This window comes from Hemitrygon akajei, chromosome 1, assembly GCF_048418815.1.
Source record: "Hemitrygon akajei chromosome 1, sHemAka1.3, whole genome shotgun sequence".
Lineage (NCBI taxonomy): Eukaryota > Metazoa > Chordata > Chondrichthyes > Myliobatiformes > Dasyatidae > Hemitrygon > Hemitrygon akajei.
This window is the reverse complement of record NC_133124.1, coordinates 153,289,653-153,306,864: the sequence shown is the minus strand read 5'-3', so window position 1 is coordinate 153,306,864 and position 17,212 is coordinate 153,289,653. Positions and strand designations below refer to the sequence as shown.

Genomic DNA, 17,212 nt, shown 5'->3' with positions numbered 1-17,212 from the left:
AGTGGTATATCAATGATTTTGATGATCATGTGGTAAATTGGATCAGCAAGTTTGCTGATGACACTAAGATTGGAGGCATTGTGGACAGCAAGGAAGACTTTCAAAGTTTGCAGAGGGATCTGGACCAACTGGAAAAATGGGCCAGAAAATGGCAGATGGAATTTAATGCAGACAAGTGTCAGGTGTTGCATTTTGGAAGGACAAATCAAGGTAGGACATACACAGTAAATGGTTGGGCACTGAGGAGTGTGGAAGAACAAAGGGATCTGGGAGTTCAGATACATAATTCCCTGAAAGTGGTGTCATAGGTAGACAGGGTTGTAAAGAAGGCTTTTGGCATCCTGGCATTCATAAATCAGAGAATTGAGTATAGGAGTTGGGATGTTATGATGAGGTTGTACAAGTCATTGATGAGGCCAAATTTGGAGTATTGTGTACAGTTCTGGTCACCCAACTACAGTAAGATTGAAAGAGTGCAGAGAAGATTTAGTAGGATGTTGCCGGGTCTTCAGGAGTTGAGTCACAGGGAAAGATTGAACAAGTTAAGACTTTATTGATTGGAGCATAAAATAATGAGGGAGGATTTGATAGAGGTTTACAACATTATGAGGAGTATAGACAAAGTAAATGTAGTAGGCTCTTTCCACTTAGATTAGGAGAGATAAATACGAGAGGACATGGCTTAGGGTGAAAGGTGAAAGGTTTATGGTGAACATTTGGGAGAACTTCTTCACTCAGAGAGTGATGGGAGTGTGGAACAGGCTGCCATCTGACGCGGGCTCATTCACTCTTAAGTTTTAAGAATAAATTGGATGGATACATGGATGGGAGAGGTCTGGAGGGTTATGGACTGAGTGCAGGTCAATGGGACTAGCGGAATAAATTTTTGGCACAGACTAGAAGGGCTGAATGTCGTGTTTTCTGTGCTGTATGGAGGCGCAGTAAAAGCCTTTGAACGTCATTGAGACAAGAGATTCTGTTGATGCTGGAAATACAGAGCAGCATCATTATTGAACACCACTGAATGCTTAATTGTGAAAAATAGGCTACTTTACAGCATCTCAGAGACACACTCCAAATATAGTGATGTCTAGAAATAGCAACTCCTTCCTGTTGTAATATAACATGCAGAGATGAAAAATAGCTTCTCCAAGTTTTATCCTGAATCATGAGCAACTAGAAATTTCAACAGAAAGTTGAATAGTCTCTGCTTTTATATGACCTACAGCAATGGGCCAAAGTGCCTGTTTCTGCACTGTAGCTCTATGACTCTGCAGGTGTGGAGCATGGAACTAGGCAGAGTAACAATTTGGCATTGAATAGACAGGCCAAAGGGCCTGCTTATGTACTTTTGTGTACTATGATAAGGCTAAGCCTCTATAGAACTTGTATATCAAAGTGAAACTTCTCTGACCTACAACCAGAGGGTGATTTCATTGCATCAGTGTGATGTGTTTGGAAAATTGCAACAGTACTTCCAAATCCAACATGTTAGGCTCAAAATAAAGACACAAGCCAAGGCACAAGTACACCAATTCACAACATGCAATATTGACAGATTATTTATGACACATATTTATAGCACATAATTATGACAGTCACAGGGCAACAGTTAACGTTCACTTCACAGCAATATGAAAGAAAAATATACAAACTAAACTTCTGAATATCTGTTCTGATATCCAGAGCAGCACAGAAAGACAAAGGCAAAGCAACTGCAAAGCTCTAACTGCACAAACACCACAGACACTTTTCAAAAGACAACGAAACAGCAGGTGAGAGCACTACAGCAATCTGCCATTGGGGCTTGAACAGGTACACCAACATACAACAAAGCATCCAGCATCACCTGCAGCTGCCTGCTCACTCCACTTCCCACTTATGGCAATCTGGGCTTTAGGGTAGCGGTGTCCAGGGCTTGCTATAAATTTAAATAGAAGCACCTCATTATGAACCATTCGACGTGGAGGTACGTACCTAATGCATTTCTCAAAGGTTAATGAAATAACTCGCCCACACAGCACCCATACCTTTCATCCTTCTAATCAGAGGTGCAACACAGTGCTCAGAGCCACTTTATCAGGTACAGGTGTGCAGCCCAGTGTAGTCTTCTGCTGTTGTAGCTCATTCACTTCAAGGCTCAAGGAGTTGTGCATTGGGAGATGATTTTCTGCACACCACTGTTGTAACGTGTGGTTAGATGAGTTACTGTTACCTTCCTGTCAGCTTGAACCAGTTGATCTGACCTCTGTCATTAACAAAGTGTTTGCACCCACAGAACTGCTACTCAGTGGATGTTTTTCCTGTTTTTCACAACTCTAGAGGAAAATCCCATCCCGTTTAGTACCAACAATCATTCCACAGTCAAAGTCACATTTCTTCCCCATTCTGATGTTTGGTCTGAACAACACCTGAACCTCTTGCTCATGTCTGGCTGCTCTTATGTATTGAATTGCCACCGCGATTGGCTGACTAGATCTGTATTAATGAGGTGCACAGGTGTACCTAATAAAGCGGCCGTTGTATTAGCACATTCAAGATCTTGTCTGGAGAAAAGGACGTATTGTTCATCACATCTCACTATTGTTTTGTTTCCTAGCTAACAAGTACAATATGGAGTGATTATTACAATTGATTTTTAGGCATCAACAAAATAAGTGCACTGATTCTTCCAGTGCTGTGATTGTCAAGTTCTCTTCAGAGTGATAGATTGAGGACTTCAATGATTCATAATTAGTTAAAATTAAGTATAACTGAATGGCATGTGCATTGTGCATAGCTGCTAGCTGTCAATTATAATGCTATCAATCACAAAGCCATCAATTCCATTATCTAAATCACTGACAAACATTGTGAAAAGTAGTGGTCCCAATACAGACCCCTGAGGAACATCACCAGCTCAAAGGTTGAAAGGTACAATCTAATGTCAGAGAAATGTATACATCCTGAAATGCTTTTTCTTCACAACCATCCATGAAAAGAGGAATGCCCCAAAGAATGAACGACAGTTAAATGTTAGAACCCCAAAGTCCCCCTCCCCCCCAGCGGCAGCAAGCAACAATCCCCCCTCCCCCCACTGGCAAAAAAAAGCATCGGCACCCGCCACTGAGCACTCAAGTGTGAGCAAAGCAACAGTAAAGTTACAGACCTGCAGTTTCACCAAAGACTTCGCATTTCACCCTGTATTCAACACACCACAGGTCTCTCTCTCCCTAATAAGGGAGAAAGAAGTGTCTCCGTTTTCCCAGCGAGCAGAGAGACATAACAAACAACTCGCTGGTTTATGATGTTAAAAGTCCACCACATCGCTTTTTCCTGGACACACAACCACAGACATTCCGACTCCCCTGACGACACACGGATCTCCTGCCGTGACTCCAATCCTCGATCCACCTGTCTCCAGAGCCCCAAGATCCTAGGCTTCCAAATCCGAGCCAGACCCTTGGCGTGCCAAACAACAACGGCCGATTGTGGAACCCCGAGAGCGGGTCCCATTCCCGCAAAGAACCATAGACAGCATGTAACTTCAGGGTACTAGTCACTAGAAACCAACCAGAAAAGGCCCCCTTTATTCCCACTCGCTGCCTCCTGCCTGTCAGCCATTCCTCTATCCATGCCAGAATCTTTCCTGTAACACCATTGTATCTTATCTTGTTAAGCAGCCTCATGTGAGACATATTATCAGATGTCTTCTGAAAACTAAGTAATTGACATCCACTACCTCTCCTTTGTCCACCCTGCTTGTTACTTCCTTGAAGAATTCTAACAGATTTGTCTGGCAAGATCTCCCTTTACAGAAACCATTCTGACTTTGACTGATATCAATAGTCTCCAAGTACCACATCCTCAATAATGGAGTCCATCACTTTCCCAGTCACTGAGGTTAGGCCAGCTGAACTTCAGTTGTGGGAAAGTTGATGGAGTCTGTTGTCGAGGATGATGGTTTGAGGTACTTGGAGACTAATGATGGGATGGGTCATGGTTAGCATAGGTATGTTCAGGGAACATTTGCATGGTGTTCTGCATAGGTAAGTTCCATTGAGGCAGGGAAAGATGGTAGGGTAAAAGAACCAGGGTGTACAAAGGATGCTGAAACTCTAGTTAAGAAGAAAATAAAATCTTATGAAAGGTTGAAGAAACTAGGTGCTGTCAGAGCTCTAGAAAGTTACAAAGGTGCCAGGAAGGAGCTCAAGAATGAGAAGACTTTGAGAAGGACTTGGCGAGCAGGATTAAGGAAAACCCCAAGGCATTCTACGAGTATGTGAAGAGCAAGAGGATGAGCCATGTGAGAAAAGGACCAATCAGGAGCGATAGTGGAAACATGTGCATGGAGCCAGAGGAGACTGTGCAGGTACTTAATGAATACTATGTTTCAGTACTCAGCAGTGAAAAGGACCTTTGCAATTGTGGGTATGACTTACAGTGGACTGAAATGCTCGAGTATATAAACATTAAGAAAGAAGATGTGCTGGAACTTTTTAAAGGTATTAAGTTAGATAAGTTGCCGGGACAGGATGAGATACACCCCAGGCTACTGTGGGAAGCAAGCGGGGAGATTGCTGATCCTCTGGCAATGATCAATAGAGATAGGAGAAGTACCAGAGGATTGGAAGTTTGCAAACGTTGTTCCCTTGTTCAAGAAACAGAGTAGTGATAACCCAGGAAATTATAGACCAGTGAGTCTTACTTCAGTAGTGGGCAAGCTGTTGGAGAGGATTCTGAGAGGCAGGATTTGTGAGCATTTGGAGAGATAATTTGATTGAGAATAGTCAGCATGGCTTTGTCAAGGGCAGGTCATGCCCTACAAATCTGATTGAATTCTTTGAGGATGTAACAAAACACATTGATGAAGGTGGTTGCGAAGGTAGAGCAGTGGATGTAGAGTATATGGATTTCAGTTAGGCATTTGATAACGTTCCCTATGCAAGGCTCATTCAGAAAGTACGGAGGCACGGGATCTAAGACCTTGCTTTGTGGATCCAAAATTGGCTTGCTAAGGGTGGTTGTGGATGGTTTGTGTTCTGCATGGAGGACAGTGACCAGTGGTGTTCTGCAGGGATCTGTTCTGGGACCCCTCCTCTTTGTGATTTCTATAAATGACCTGAATGAAGAAGTAGAAGGGTGGATTAGTAAGTCTGCTGATGACACGAAAGTTGGGGGTGTTGGGAATAGTCTGGAGGGTTGTCAGAGTTTACAGCACAACATCGATAGGATGCAAAACTGGGCTAAGAAGTGGCAGTTGGAGTTCAACCCAGATAAGTGTGAAGTGGTTCATTTCAATATATCAAATGTGAAGAGAGAATGGTAAGACTCTTGGCAGTGTGGAAGATCAGAGGGATCTTGGGTTCCGTGTCCGAGGGGCACTCAAAGCAGCTACACAGATTGACAGTGTTGTTAAGAAGGCATATGGTGTGTTGGCCTTCATCAATAGTGGCATTGCATTCAAGAGCCATGATGTCATGTTACAGCTATACAAGACCTTAGTTAAACCCCACTTGGAGTACTGTGCTCAGTTCTGGTCACCTCATTACAGGAAGGATGTGGATGCTGTAGAGGAGGTATTGTCTGGATTGGAGAGCATGCCTTATGAAAATAGGTTGAGTGAACTTGGCATTTTCTCCTTGGGCAATGGAGGATGAGAGGTGACCTTATAGAGGTGTATAACATGATGAGAGGCATTGATTGTGTAGATAGCTAGAGGCTTTTTTTTCCAGGGCTGAATTGGCCAACACAAGGGGCATAGTTTTAAGGGGCTTAGAAGCGGGTACAAGGGGGACGTCAGGGGTAAGTTTTTCCCCCACAGGGAGTGGTGAGTGCATGGAATGCACAACCAGTGATGGTGGTAGAGGCGGATACAATAGGATCTTTTAAGAGACTCTTAGACAGGTGCATGGGGCTATGTGGTAGGGCAATTCTAGACAGTTTCTAGAGTAGGTTACATTGTCGGCACAACACTGTGGACCAAAGGACCTGTAATGTGATGCAGATTTCTATGTTTCTGTGTTTAACTTCCCTGGTCAGCCACAGTTGCCTAGCCCTGCCATTTGAGAACTTCTTCTGTGGGGCATTTTGTAAACTATTCCCAGAAATAGCAGGATGACAAATATTACTGCTGCTGCTCACATCACAGATAAATAGCAGAGTTCAAATAAAACTTTGGATCTTTTTGCCTGATTCAGTTGGCCATTGTTAACATAGAATACCATGAGTCTGAATCACTGGTCCATTGGCAAGAGCAGCAGCAAGGGAGGTGCGTAGCCTCAATTATCATGCAGACCATCTCTCATGCCTCCTGGTCACCTGTTTTAGCCAGCAGGGAAGGGAGCTGGGTGTAGGCTCTGTTGGGGGGCTGGCCTCTCCCGTCAGTGTTTGCTCAGCGGAACCCAAACTGGATTGTGCCCATCTGCCACTGTACTTGCGCAAAATAAGGAACTGCTGTGGGCTCCAGGACAACTTCCATGCATCATCAATCTACAAGCCATAACACTCAGAGACTTGGGCTAGATTATTACCTCTTTTACATTTTCTTTGCAATTTACGTTTTTCTGCTATCACAAATATATACACATGTGCTGTGTGCAGTGTATGACCATTGGTTCTGTGTTTTACACCTTGACCCCAGAGAAACGTTGTTCCATTTGTTGTATTCATGTGTATGCTTGAATAATAATTAAAATTGAACTTGACTATCTTCTTTTGCACATTGGTTGTTTGTCAATTTTTGTATGTGTAGATTTTCATTGATTCTACCGTATTTCCTTGTTCTACTGCAAATGCCTGCAAGAAAATTAATCTCAGGTTAGTATATGGTGACAGATCTGTACTTTGATAATAAATTTACTTTGATTTTGACTTTGAGTATTAGTGGGATGAACTGTCAATGTGTATCTGTTTCAGACAGGATGTTGTAGTGCTGCAGCCTTTTCCCACTTTAATTGATAGGGTATGGGGTCCACAAGTGATATCTTTGTTTACATTCAGATTTTTCATAAATTCTATTGTATTTCTTTATGCTCCTGTGAATGCCTGCCAGAAAATGAATCTCAAGGTAGTAAATGGTGACATACGTATAAAGGTAAAATAAAACTTTGATGGGGTTGGTGAAACCCAGGAACATTTTGCTGGCAGCTTACAAAATTTATCAATATATTTCTTTTCAACTATTCTCACTGCAATCTGCAGCCGATCATTTCCTATTAAGCAATGTACTTTCAAACCTTCTTACCAACCAATCAATTTCACAATCAGTCATCTGAAGGACTCAGTAGACTTAAACTCTCATGAATACAAGTATGTCACCTTTAAGTGGACAAAGGTATATCGCCTAGCTGGAAGAGGGGAGGACTCCAAGATGGAGTAAAGCAGCAGGTGTAAAACTTCCTCTAACCAGTATCTTGTTAGCAAACGTGGTCACTGGAGAACAAAACTGAAGACCTAAGGGCAAGATTGCTCTATCGGAGGGGAATGAGGAATCATTGAGTTCTGCGTTTCAAAGAGACGTGGCTCACGCCGACCACGCAGGATACATTGGTGAGACCAGAGGGCTTCTTGACACATCTGATGATTCAAAGAGGGCAGAAGTGGGATTCTGTGTTTCAAGATAAACTCCTCATGGTGCTCAGACATCATGGTCTTGTCACACTCTCGTTACCCCAACCTAGAACATCTAATGATTAAGTGCCTACCTCTCTCATTCCCAGGAGAGCTCCCCTCATGATCCTGACTGCAGTTTACATACCACCAAAGGCTATGACAAACTTCTATAGATATGTGGTGGACAGTATAGTGACTGGTTACTATCACGGCCTGGTACGGAAACACCAATGCCCTTGAATGGAAAAGCCTACAAAAAGTAGTGGAAACAGACCCATGCATCTTGGGTTAAACCTTCACCACCATTGAGCACATCTACATGGAGTGCTGCCCCCGCCGGATCCAGGGATCTGGTGTGCAGGAGGTACTGGGATTGTCAATTGGACACAAGTACAGTTGTGTTGAGAGATGGTACCTGACAGCCGGTACATCCTCTGTTCCCCTTAAACTCACCCGGAAAATTCATCATTACTATGATGCAACATATTAAAAAGTGAAATGTAAGCATGTTGGGGTAAGAGATTAGCTTTATTTGTCACATATACATCTAAACACAGAGAGAAATGCATCGCTGGTGTCACATCAAATCAGCAAGGATTGTGCTGGGGGCAGCCCACAAATGTCGGCACTCTTCCAATGCCAACATACCATGCCCATAACTCACTAACCCTTACCCGTGCATCTTTGGAATGTGGGAAGGAAGCAGAACACGTGGAGGAAATCCATGTGGTCATAGGAGAACATACAAACTCCTTACAGACAGCTGCAGGAACTGAACACTGACCTTATAGCTGACACTGTGAAGCAATTGTGCTAACCGCTACACTACACTGCCACTCTAACAGAAGTATTAATTGGTCTCACTTCCAATAGTCCAGAAGATATGCTTGTCCAACACTGAAGTCCCAAGATTATTGGAGCTTGACTGAACTTAATTCTAAAAATGTTTCACAGGAGCATGTGGTCGATTGACTTGACACTTGGCCAGGAGTCAAAACATTATATAAAAAGAATAAGAACTGTAAAATGATGTGTTTGAAGTAAAGTCACATTGCAACATATGGTCTCCCTAAATAGCCTTTTGCAGATTAGTTCTCGCAGTATGATGCTGCAGGAGCTGACAAAAACTAACGTGATGACTATGGCCTAATAGTCATAAGCTCAGTGATAATTTAAGTTTTCCATTTAGCCTTTCTGATTAGAAATGGCACAAGGACATAGCCATCGTATTATCTCCTAAAAGTTTAAACTATACTGATAATATATGCACTTTTGAACTTGGTCTTATCACAGCTTGGAGTTCAGTGAAACAGTTGGAGTCTCACTGTTATCATTCTCCCCCGTGCACCTGCCAAGGAATTCAAGTTCATACCATATCATTAGTATCCGGATCAAAGACACATTATTGTACGTGGAAGTTGATTTTCGATCATAATGTGCACTGGTGCATGTCAAGTACTACAGTAACCGAAATGGATACGCAGTTGTATCATATTCAGTGAAATTTTGCACAATCAGTAATTGCACTTGTTAGCCAGCTTGGCTATAAAATATGTAAACAGCTGAGATGATAAAAAGACTTTGGACAGGTATAAGCAGTCTGAATGTGCTACAGATTGAAGATTGCGGAGCAAGGGTCTGTATTGTGCTGTAGGTTTCTGTTTCTATAATGAATTGTGAAATTCACTTCCAGACCTGTGGTTGAGGCAAATTAAGCTGGACAGCTGAGTAAAGTATAAATAAGATAATATGATGAGGAAATCAAATTAAATTTTATTCACTTTCAGACCTACACATTATTTCTAAAATCATGTTTTAATTGGTTTCTGACTCTTTGTGAATGAAACAATTTTAAATTATATTTTCCCACTTGCAAATTGAAACCAGTATCAAAGTTCAAAGTAACTGTATTATCAAAGATGTTTATATCACCTTCTACTACCCTGAGATTCATTTTCTTGCAGGCATTCACAGCAGAACAAAGAAATACAATAGAATCAATGAAAAATTACACACAAAAAAAAACTGATAAGGAACAATCAAGGAATTAATTATGAACTTCAAGAAGGGGAAGTCGAAAGAACACGCATACCAGTCCTCCTCGAGAGATCATCAGTGGAAAAAGGTGAGCAGTATCAAGTTCCTGGGTATCAACATCTCAGAACATCTATCCTGGGCCCAACATATTGATGCAGTTACAAGGAAGACGTACAAAAAAGCTGGATGAACTCAGCAGGTCGGGCAGCATCCGTTGACTGCTCGACCTGCAGAGTTCATCCAGCTTTTTTGTACGTCTTGATTTGACCACAGCATCTGCAGTGTACTTGGTGTTTACAAAGAAGACATGATAGCAGCTTGAGGAGTCTTGGTATGTCACCAAGGACTCCCACAAATTTCTACAGACTAGTATTCTAACTAGTTGCATCATCGTTGGTATGAGTTTGGGAGCCTGATGGCTGAAGGATAATAATGGTCCTTAACCTGGTGGTATGGGACCTAAGGCCTGAGAAGAGAGCATGGCATAGGTGATGGATGTCCTTGATGATGGGGGCTGCTTCCTATTTGAAGAGCTGTCACTAACCTTATGCAATGAGCAGTTATATGGAGACTTCATTCTGTAATTGTCAGCAGATAGTCATGAGCAGGAATGCAGCATAGGCTGGTTAAAGCTGTGTGAATATTTTGGATGGGATAGGGATGAAGTACAAGCTTGTGTTATTTTTATTCAGGAATTCATATGAGGAGATGACTGAAGCCATACTTCCAAGAGAATAAGGTCCTAGAGTTACATCAAAGAGTCTTCATCCTGGCTGAAGGGAGTGTAGTTCTTTAGATTTTTTACTTTGCCAAAGTGATAACTTGCATGGACTTTTATATATCTGCTTTATTTTTCCTGGCAAATGGATTTTTCCTCAAATTCTATTTAAAGTGGGCATTATACTAACAACAATAGTAATATCACATAAATGATTAAAGCTTAGCTTTATTTGTCAAGTGTACACCCAAACATCAGAGCATACAGTGAAGCCCATCAATATACCGCTATAGATGTGTAGTGCAGAATATATTTACTGACTGCATCACAGCCTGGTATAGAAACACCAGTGCTCTTGAACGGAAAATCATCTGCAAGCCCAGTTCATCATGGGCAAAGCCCTCCCCGCCACTGAGCACATCTACGTAAAGCATTGTCATGGGAAATCAGCATCCATCATCAGGGACCCATCACCACCCCGGACACTGCTGCCATCAGGTAGGTGGTACAGGAGCCTCAGGACACATATCACCAGGTTCAGGAACAGCTACTATCCCTCAACCATCAAGCACTTGAACCAAAAGGGGTAATTTTTCTCAACTTCAGTTGCCCCAGCATTGACTCACTTTCCAGGACTCTTCATTTGATGTTCCTGACATTGATTGCTTATTGCCTAACCAAGGTAGAACATACAAGGTAAATGGTAGGACACTGAGGAGTGCAGTAGAACAGAGGGATCTGGGAATACAGATTCAAAATTCCCTAAAAGTGGCACCACAGGTAGATAGGGTTGTAAAGAAAGCTTTTGGTACATTGGCCTTTATAAGTCAAAGTACTGAGTAGAAGAGTTCGAATGTTATGGTGAGGTTGTATAAGGCATCGGTGAGGCCGAATTACCTTACATACAAGAGAGTGGTGGGAGTGTGGAATGAGCTGCCAGTTGAAGTGGTAAATGCGGGCTCACTTTTAACATTTAAGAAAAACTTGGACAGGTACATGGATGAGAGGTGTATGGAGAGATATGGGCCAGGTGCAGGTCAATGGGACTAGGCAGAAAAATGATTCAGCATAGCTAAGAAGGGCCAAAAGGCCTGTTTCTGTGCTGTAATGTTCTATGGTTCTATTTATTTATTATTTCTTTTGTTTTTTTTAATTACGTCTGCGTGAAAATGCATCTCAGGGTTGCATATGGTGACATATATGTACTTTGATAAGAAATTTACTTTGAAGTGTGCTGTTTTGCATCAAATTTCAACACCGTCCAAGTATTGTGCTGCGGGCAGACTGCAGGTATTGCCACATTTCCAGCACCATCGCATGCCCACAACTCACGAGTCAAATCCATACATCTTTGGAACATGGGATATCATCAGGAGGAAAGCCACATACTCATGGAGTGTAGATACCAACTCCTTACAGGGAGCAGCAGGAACCAAACCCGATCTGTGATCAATGGTACCGTAAAAACAATTGTACTAAATACTATGCAACTGCACCACCCCATACCCATTGCACTTTCAAAACAGTGTTACCCAAGTTACAGATGCTTCATAAAAGCGACACTGATGTAAATCATCTAGTTTAGAATGTTCTCTCTCCATCAACTCTCACCTCAAGAGCATAGTCATTGCTGAGTTGTAACAATTTTTTGTTGTCTGAAAGAAGGTTTAGCTACATTTAAGAATAGGTTCACCTCACCCCCCCCCCCCCCCCACTGTGCAACCTCTGCAATGCACAGTGGAGAGGATCCCAACGAGGTGCATCACGGCCTGCAGGGAAAACCAATGTCCAAAAATGGGAAAGTCTAAAGAGAGTGGTGAATATTGTCCAGTCCGTCACAGGCAAAGCCTCCCCATAACTGAGTACATTTACAAGGAGCACTGCCACAAGAAAGTAGTATTCATCATCAAGGAGACTCACTATCGGACTATGCTCTCTTCTTACAGCCATCCTCAGGAAAATGCTAAGGGAGCCTCAGGTCCCACACCCGTCAGGTTAAGGAACGGTTATTAATCTATGAAAACAGGTGGAGTGAACTCAACCTTTTCTCCTTGGAGCAACGGAGGATAAGAGGTGACCTGATAGAGGTGTACAAGATGATAAGAGGCATTGATAGTGTGGATATTCAGAGGCTTTTTCCCAGGGCTGAAATGGTTGCCACAAGAGGACACAGGTTTAAGGTGCTTGGGAGTAGCTACAGAGGAGATGTCAGGGGTATTTTTTTTTTTTAAAAACACAGAGAGTGGTGAGTGCATGGAATGGGCTGCCAGCAACGGTGGTGGAGGCGGATACGATAGGGTCTTATAAGAGACCTTTGGATAGGTACATGGAGCTTAGAAAAATAGAAGGCTATGGGTAAGCCTAGTAATTTCTAAGGTAGTGACATGTTCAGCACAGCTCTATGGGCCGAAGGGCCTGTATTGTGCTGTAGATATTCTATGTAGTATATGGCATCCCTACACTCAGAAGCCAATTTATTAAGTACACCTGCTTATTAATGCAAGTATCTAATCAGCCAGTCATGTGTCAACAACTCAATGCACAAAAGCATCCAGACATAGTCAAGAGATTCAGTTGTTGTTCAGACCAAACATCAGAATGGGGAAGAAATATGATCTAAGTGACTCTGACTGTGGAATGTTTGTTGGTGCCAGACAGGGTGGTCTGAGTATCTCCGAAACTGCTGACCTCCTGGGATTTTCACACACAACAGTCTCTAAAGTTTACAGAGAGTTATGCGAAAAAGAACAATCAAGGAGCACCAATTCTGTGGGAGAAAACACTTTTTTAAAAATGAGAATGGTCAGAGGAGAATGACCAGACTGGTTAAAGCTGACAAGAAGGAGACAGTACTCAAATGACCATATGTTACAACAGTGGTGTGCTGAATAGTATCGCTGAACACACAATATGTCGAACTTTGAAGTGGATGGGCTACAAGAGCAGAAGACTATGAATATATACTCAATGGCTTCTTTCTTAGGCATAGGAGGTAACTAATAAAGTAGCCACTGAGTACATCAGTGACAATAAACCCAACTCCAAATCTGAATCTCACTGTACAAGCTTCATTTAAATAATTGCTTCCACTTGGCTGATAGCTGATTTGTTTGAGGTCTAAAATGTGGCTCAGCTAAAGAGTTGGAGGGGAGATCCCGAAATTTGCGGCATGTGTATTATGTCGAGTCGATGGTTCAGTTCGTGACCATTTTTGATCTTGCTGCAAATAGAGTAGACTTCAATCTGCCTGTCCACTTGGTCAGTTCATACATGAGATCACAGGAATCCACTCAATGCAGACAAACTGCACTGGCAGAATGTAAAAATGTGCTGGCAAATTCTGACATATGCACAAGTCAATTGCTTATTTTATTGCAGAGTTGAGGACAAAGTCCAAATCTATCCAACATGGTAAACAGACTAAACCTGAAACCCACAAAGTTGAGTTCATAATTGCAAATTAGTTCTTCACTGTAAATTCTTTGCTAAGAATCAAGAAGAAATGTAATAATTCATCATTAAACGTCTTAGTCATAGAGCATTACCACAGAGAAACAGGCCCTTCTGCCCATCTAGTCAATGTTGAACTATTATTCTGCCCAGTCTCATTGACCTACACCTGGTCTATAGCCATGCATACCCTTCCCAAGTATGTACATCCAAACTTCTCTTAAATGTTGAAATCAAACCAGCATTTTGAACAAATACAATTTGACTTGTATTTCTGACATGGTTTTGAAAGGAACTAAAATCTTTAAGCTTAGAATTATACATAGTCAATAAAATTGCATCCCAGACTGATTCATAAAGGTTTCCCATATTCTACAACGTGTTCTGTTATCCACAGTTCTCTCTAGAGCCAAGAGGGTGAGTGCCTGCTATAACGCATTTCTGTTCTGTTTCTAATAGCTGACCACCATGACTGTAGTGATGGTACAGATCATGGTGAGGCAAATTTTCATCCCAGAAACACTGTTACTGAGTGTGTATGAATTTAATAATAAATTTACTTTAACCTTTAACAGAAGTGGTATAATAGTTAACTGGGCTATTAAATTCAATGTAAGCAGCATATGAAGTCAAAGATAGAGTGATTAAGAAGCACAAAATTCAAAGAGATTAACTCACATAAAATTAACGGCTCAGCAAGGAGGAGGGAATTAAAGGGAGTAGTTCTGATCAGCATTTATACTTTCCCAGAAGTACATCTCCAATACACCATGGGCCATGTATAATTGTCATTATTCCTGTTACCTATTCCTCTGTCTCCTGGCTGAACATTCAATAGTTAAAGGTGCCCATAAAATTGTAAGGTTTACTGCGTGGTTTTTTGTCATTGTGCTTGCTTAGAGCTTCTCTTTAAAAAATTACAACCTTCATAATTTTCATCAATCTGCTTCATCATAATTTCTGACCATTTATTTTCCATTTCTCTCTCTGGGTCCGAGGTCATTGTTTGCTTTATTTAGTCCATTGTTGCAGAAGATCCGCCAAACATTGAAGTGACTCCCTGATCATAGCTTTTTAAGCACGAATTAAGGTTCACAAGAATGATCCTGGGAATGAAAGGGTTAATGTCTGGGGAAAGTTTGATGGCTCAGGGACTATACTCACTGAAATTCATAATACCTCATTAAACCTGACAAATATTGAAAAATATTGACAAATATCCTAGGTAGAATGGAAGTTTCAATGTGGGGGGGGTCTTGGACCAGAGAGCACGGCCTTAGAATAGAAGGACATCCTTTTAGAACAGAGGTGACGAGAAATTTATTTAGCCAGAAAGTGATGGATCTGTGGAATTCATTGCCACAGATGGCTGTGAAGGCCAAATCATTGGGTGCATTTAAAGCAGAGTTTGATAGGTTCCTGATTAGTTAGGGTGGCAAAGCTTATGGGGTGAAGGCTGGAGAAAGGGTTAATAAATCAGCCACGGTGGAATGGCAGAGCAGACTTGATTTGCCAAACAGCCTAATTCTGCTACTCTGCCTTACATGCATTGTGTGCATAAGTAATGGTGGAAAGTTAACATTTTCACATGGTGAAATGGTGATGCAATTTGACTCACCCCTGACTCACATTCAATGGCATTCCATCAAAACTCATAGGACATTGAAAGACGATCTGAATCGTTATCAGGATATTATGACAGCAGTACAGCAAAATACATGAAAAAAAACTTGTTACTGAAAGGAATACAAAAAAAGTTGTGAAAAAAAAGAGCAAAATACTGAGGTAGTCTTCATGGGTCATTCAAAAATCTGATGGCGGAGGAGAAGAAGTTGTTCCTAAAATGTTGAGAGTGTGTCTTCAGGCTCCTGTACCTCCTCTCTGATGGTAGTAATGAGAAGAGCATATGTCCTGGATGGTGAGGGTCCTTAATAATAGATACTTTTAGTAGACATTGTATTAGGATGGGAAAAGTGGTCGAACATCTGACTTTGGTGACACAAGTATCCCTTCTCAGTCTTTCCTGTCCTGATTAAAGGTCTCCAATTGTCCATTTTCCTCCACAGATATGCTACCTAATCTGCTGAGAACCTACAGCTGTTTGCATTGCTTCCTGAACGTTAAGTAAGCTCCACTGACAAGAATAGAATATAAATTTATCTTCATTGTCCAAGACAAGATTGTGGTGCTACTCCAGTCCATGCACACAGATATTTACAATGCATGCAGTACAGTTTAATTTATAAAAAGAAATTCCCATACCTATATGACTTTGATAGCCCATAACACACAAAGAGAGGGCATTGTCAAGTCGGGGTGTAGCATTATTCAGCTTCACAACAGCCCTCGGGAAGAAGTTGATTTTTAGTCTTTCTGTATCTCCTATCAGATGGCAGGAGATTGAACAGGCAGTGTTTGGAATGGGATAACTCTTTAATAATGTTATTAGCAGCCTTAGGCATCGCAAATTGTAGATTGTCTCCAAGTCCAGTAGTTGAGTTCTACTGATGTTCTGAGCCATCCTAATAACCCATTGGACTGCTTTGTGACCATCTTGGTGCAACTGGAACACCACCCTGTCACTCCTTATGTCAGTATGCTCTCTATCACACATCAGTAAAAGTTGGCCAGCAATTTTTGGGGCAGATTAGCTCTCTTTAAGCATCTCAGGCAGCATAGTCACTGTTGTGCCTTCCCTACTAAGTTATGCTAACTGACCAAGTGGCATTCATCCCCAAAATCCTGAAACTGGTGACCCTTTCCACTACCTCACCATTTGTCAATAGTGGAGCTTGCTCGGGACCTCTTGCCTTCCCAAAGTCAATTATCACTTCTTTTGTCTTCGTGGTGTTGACTGATAGGTTGTGATTGGACAGTTCAGCACCTCCTCGCTATACACAGACACATTGTAGTTTGTGATTAGGCCAATCACAATTCAGTCATCTACAAATTTGATGATTGATTTGAAGCATAGGTGAAAACAGAGTACAGAAGTGGGCTCAGTACAGAAGTGGGCTCAGTACACACCCTTGCAGGACATCAGTGTTCAGGATTCGGGGAGGGTGGGGCAGATTGATGTACAGTTCCCTAGTTTCACTGTCTGGGTATACATTTAGTGAGGATGTCTAAGATCCGGTTACAGGTTGGTGTGCAGAGACCTAGATTATGGAGTTTGACAGTCAGCTTGTTCTGTACTATGGTGTTAAAAGCCAAGCTGTAATCAATAAAAAGCAGCCTTACATAGGTGTCTTTGTGCTCCAGGGGTTCCAAAAGAATATGAAGGACAATAGTAATGATGTTTTCAGTTTTAAGATTAGTCTGATTAAAGTCGCCAGCTATGATGAAGGCACCAGCAGGGGTTATTTAATAATAGCATCATACAGTTCAGCTAATGCTGCTTGGCATTGGCTCAGG

General features: G+C 41.8%; 1 protein-coding gene across 3 annotated transcripts in view; it reads right to left on the bottom strand.

Moving 5' to 3' along the window:
* Positions 1 to 17,212, bottom strand: part of tmem65 (transmembrane protein 65) — an 87,190-nt gene that overhangs the window by 62,584 nt on the left and 7,394 nt on the right. For 2 of the 3 annotated variants that reach the window (XM_073052987.1, XM_073052992.1), the window contains exon 2: positions 1,850 to 1,921. The exons of the other annotated variant lie outside the window; for it this stretch is intronic. In XM_073052987.1, the coding sequence (XP_072909088.1) occupies positions 1,850 to 1,921 (72 nt within the window). The remainder of the gene's footprint in view (positions 1 to 1,849; positions 1,922 to 17,212) is intronic. 3 annotated transcript variants of the gene reach the window in all.